Here is a 2,287-nt window from a genome sequence, read left to right on the forward strand (position 1 = left end):
CCCCGGGGATGGGGTCAGCCCCCAGGGCAGGAACCCCAGCGTCGGTCTCCGAGGTGGCTGGGGGCTCAGAAAGGTCCCTGTCCCACGTACCCCCCCCACCCCTCACTGCCGATATCGGTGCCGAGGTGTGGTTCCTACGGAACCCGGGGTATCCCCAGCCCTTCCCTGCCCGCGGGATGCTCGGCAGCAGGACAGCTCAGGCAGGACCCAACCATGCGTCGCTGTCTCGGTGACTTCGAGGGGGTGACCGGTGCACCCCGAAGCAGCGGGGTCATGCCACAGCCGGGGGACCGCAGCAAGGACACCGGCTCTGCGGTGCTGCCAGAAATCCTCCCTCCCACCAACATCTGGGCACAGCTGGGGGACGCTGCCCTTTCCTCCGAAGTGCCTGACCGAGGGACAGCCGGGGCTTTTCCTCGTGGGCATCCCCCCCCAAAACCCCTCCCCATTTCAGCCACCGGAGCCTTGGACCGCGGTGCCCTGCTCTGTGCCGCCTCCGGCATCGTCACCCGCAGGCTCCCCTGCAGCATCTCCTCCCCGCTGCAACGCGGAGGCTAGGAATAACCCATCCACATCCCGGCTGGAAGCGCCTGGGGAAGTCCCAGGGCACCTTCCTCGCTGACGGCCGCATCCCGGCGGATGAGCAGCATCCCTCCCAGGAGGGGATGAGGGGCCCGGGCGGTGTCGGGGTGCCGGTGTGAGCCGCAGAGGGGCTTGGCTTTCCACTGCCCTTCCCAGGGGCTTTGTTTTTGCGGGTGCGCGAGAGCCCCAAGCTCCTTTGAATTCAGTTGGGGGAAAAAAAAAATCAGCCAGAGTTTTGAGCCAGGAAAAAGAGTAACGCCAAGAAAAGCCATGGTCAGTAGCTTGGTTTCCCCCAAGCAGCAGCTTGGACAGGTCTGATCCGTGTCCGCAGAGCGGCGGCATGCAGCGAGGCATGAAAAATCCCCTCCGGAGAGCCACGGCTGGTCTGTGCAGCCGCACCAGCATCCCCGGAGCCTCCCCGCGCTGCGGAGCCACGGGACAGCCGTGGCTGGCAAAGCGAGGACGTCAAAGACACCCAAGGGGACATCTCTGGGGTGTGAGGAGCTTAAGGGGAAGCGGGTGGAAGCCCCATCGGAGGGGTTTAAGCGCAAGGAAGACCTTGGGCAAGACAGCCCCACCCAAGGGGGATGAATCCTGGGCCCCTCCATCACCCCCGTGCCCATCGGCAGAGGGAAGCGGCTGGGGCTGTTGGAGCTCCCACCCGGTGTGGCCGAGCATCGTCCTCATCAAGGCCACCATCTCCCCTGACGCCCGAGTCCCTCCTCTCCTGGGCACCCGCCGTGCCGCAGCCCGACAGCCATGCCCTGCCCGGGGCCCACGGGCCACGCTGGATCCGTGCCCGCCCCTGTGTTTTGGAGATGACGGAGCACATCCGAGGGCGCAGCGGGATAGAGCTGCCCACACCAGGAGCTGCCCACTCCCACGGGGGTGCGACCGTCCCACCTTCCCCAACCCCTTGGCTGCCCCAGTGCCAGCTCCAGCGGTGACAGGGACAGCCGTGCCCGTGTCCCCCGCTGCTGCGGGGCTGCAGGAGGGGCCCCGACGGTGCGGCCAGGAGGGCACCCAGCGCAGGCTGAGCTCCGACTCCAGCAGCGCAGCCCGGGACGCCGCGTGACGCAGTTCCCGGGGGGGTTTGGGTCCCCAAACCTCCCCCCAGGGACAGGAGACATGGGGAAGGGCGAGAGCTTTCCCCTGGGCTGCTCTTCCCGGCGGGCTGAGCCTCCTTCACTGCACCACGGTGCTAAAATAAACTATTTTCCCACCAAAACGATGCTGCTTTTTGCATTCCCCCTGCCCTGCCTTTTTGGGGCTGGCAGTGTTGGGGACCAGGGGTGGCATGCCCAGCTGTGACTCCGTGGGGAGGTGACATCCCCGTTGACACGGCTGCTGCCACAGCATCTCCGTGGAGAGGTTTTGCAGGGCTGGGGGAGCAGGCGGGCAGGGACCGAGCGCTCCAGCCATGGAGGGGCCATTCCTTACCCCGCTCCGGGCAAGGGACACCCCCTCTGTCACCCCCTGCCTCCAGGGCAAGGGGGTGGCCCTGAGGCCAGGCTGGTGGCCTCGCTGCCCCCCCCACCTCCAGGCAACCCAGGTGCCAAGGATGGGGCGCCGCAGAGGCGGAGGGGGATGGAGTGGGCAGGGGGTGGGCAAGGTTTTCCTGGGAGGGGGCACCCCGGGAAGGGCAGGACCCCCCAGCCAGCACCCAGAGGTGACACCAGCCCCGAGCGAACCCCGGCTCTCGGGG

At 67.5% G+C, this 2,287-nt stretch overlaps 1 protein-coding gene across 1 annotated transcript in view; it reads right to left on the bottom strand.

The window, feature by feature from the left end:
- CALB2 (calbindin 2) overlaps positions 1-1,414 on the bottom strand; it is an 11,885-nt gene extending 10,471 nt beyond the window's left edge. The window contains exon 1 of the mRNA XM_009290849.1: positions 1,244-1,414. Within this exon, the coding sequence (XP_009289124.1) occupies positions 1,244-1,414 (171 nt within the window). The remainder of the gene's footprint in view (positions 1-1,243) is intronic.
- Positions 1,415-2,287: the final 873 nt, after the last annotated feature.

This window comes from Aptenodytes forsteri, unplaced genomic scaffold (assembly GCF_000699145.1).
Source record: "Aptenodytes forsteri isolate BGI_AS27 unplaced genomic scaffold, ASM69914v1 Scaffold14, whole genome shotgun sequence".
NCBI classification, from domain to species: domain Eukaryota; kingdom Metazoa; phylum Chordata; class Aves; order Sphenisciformes; family Spheniscidae; genus Aptenodytes; species Aptenodytes forsteri.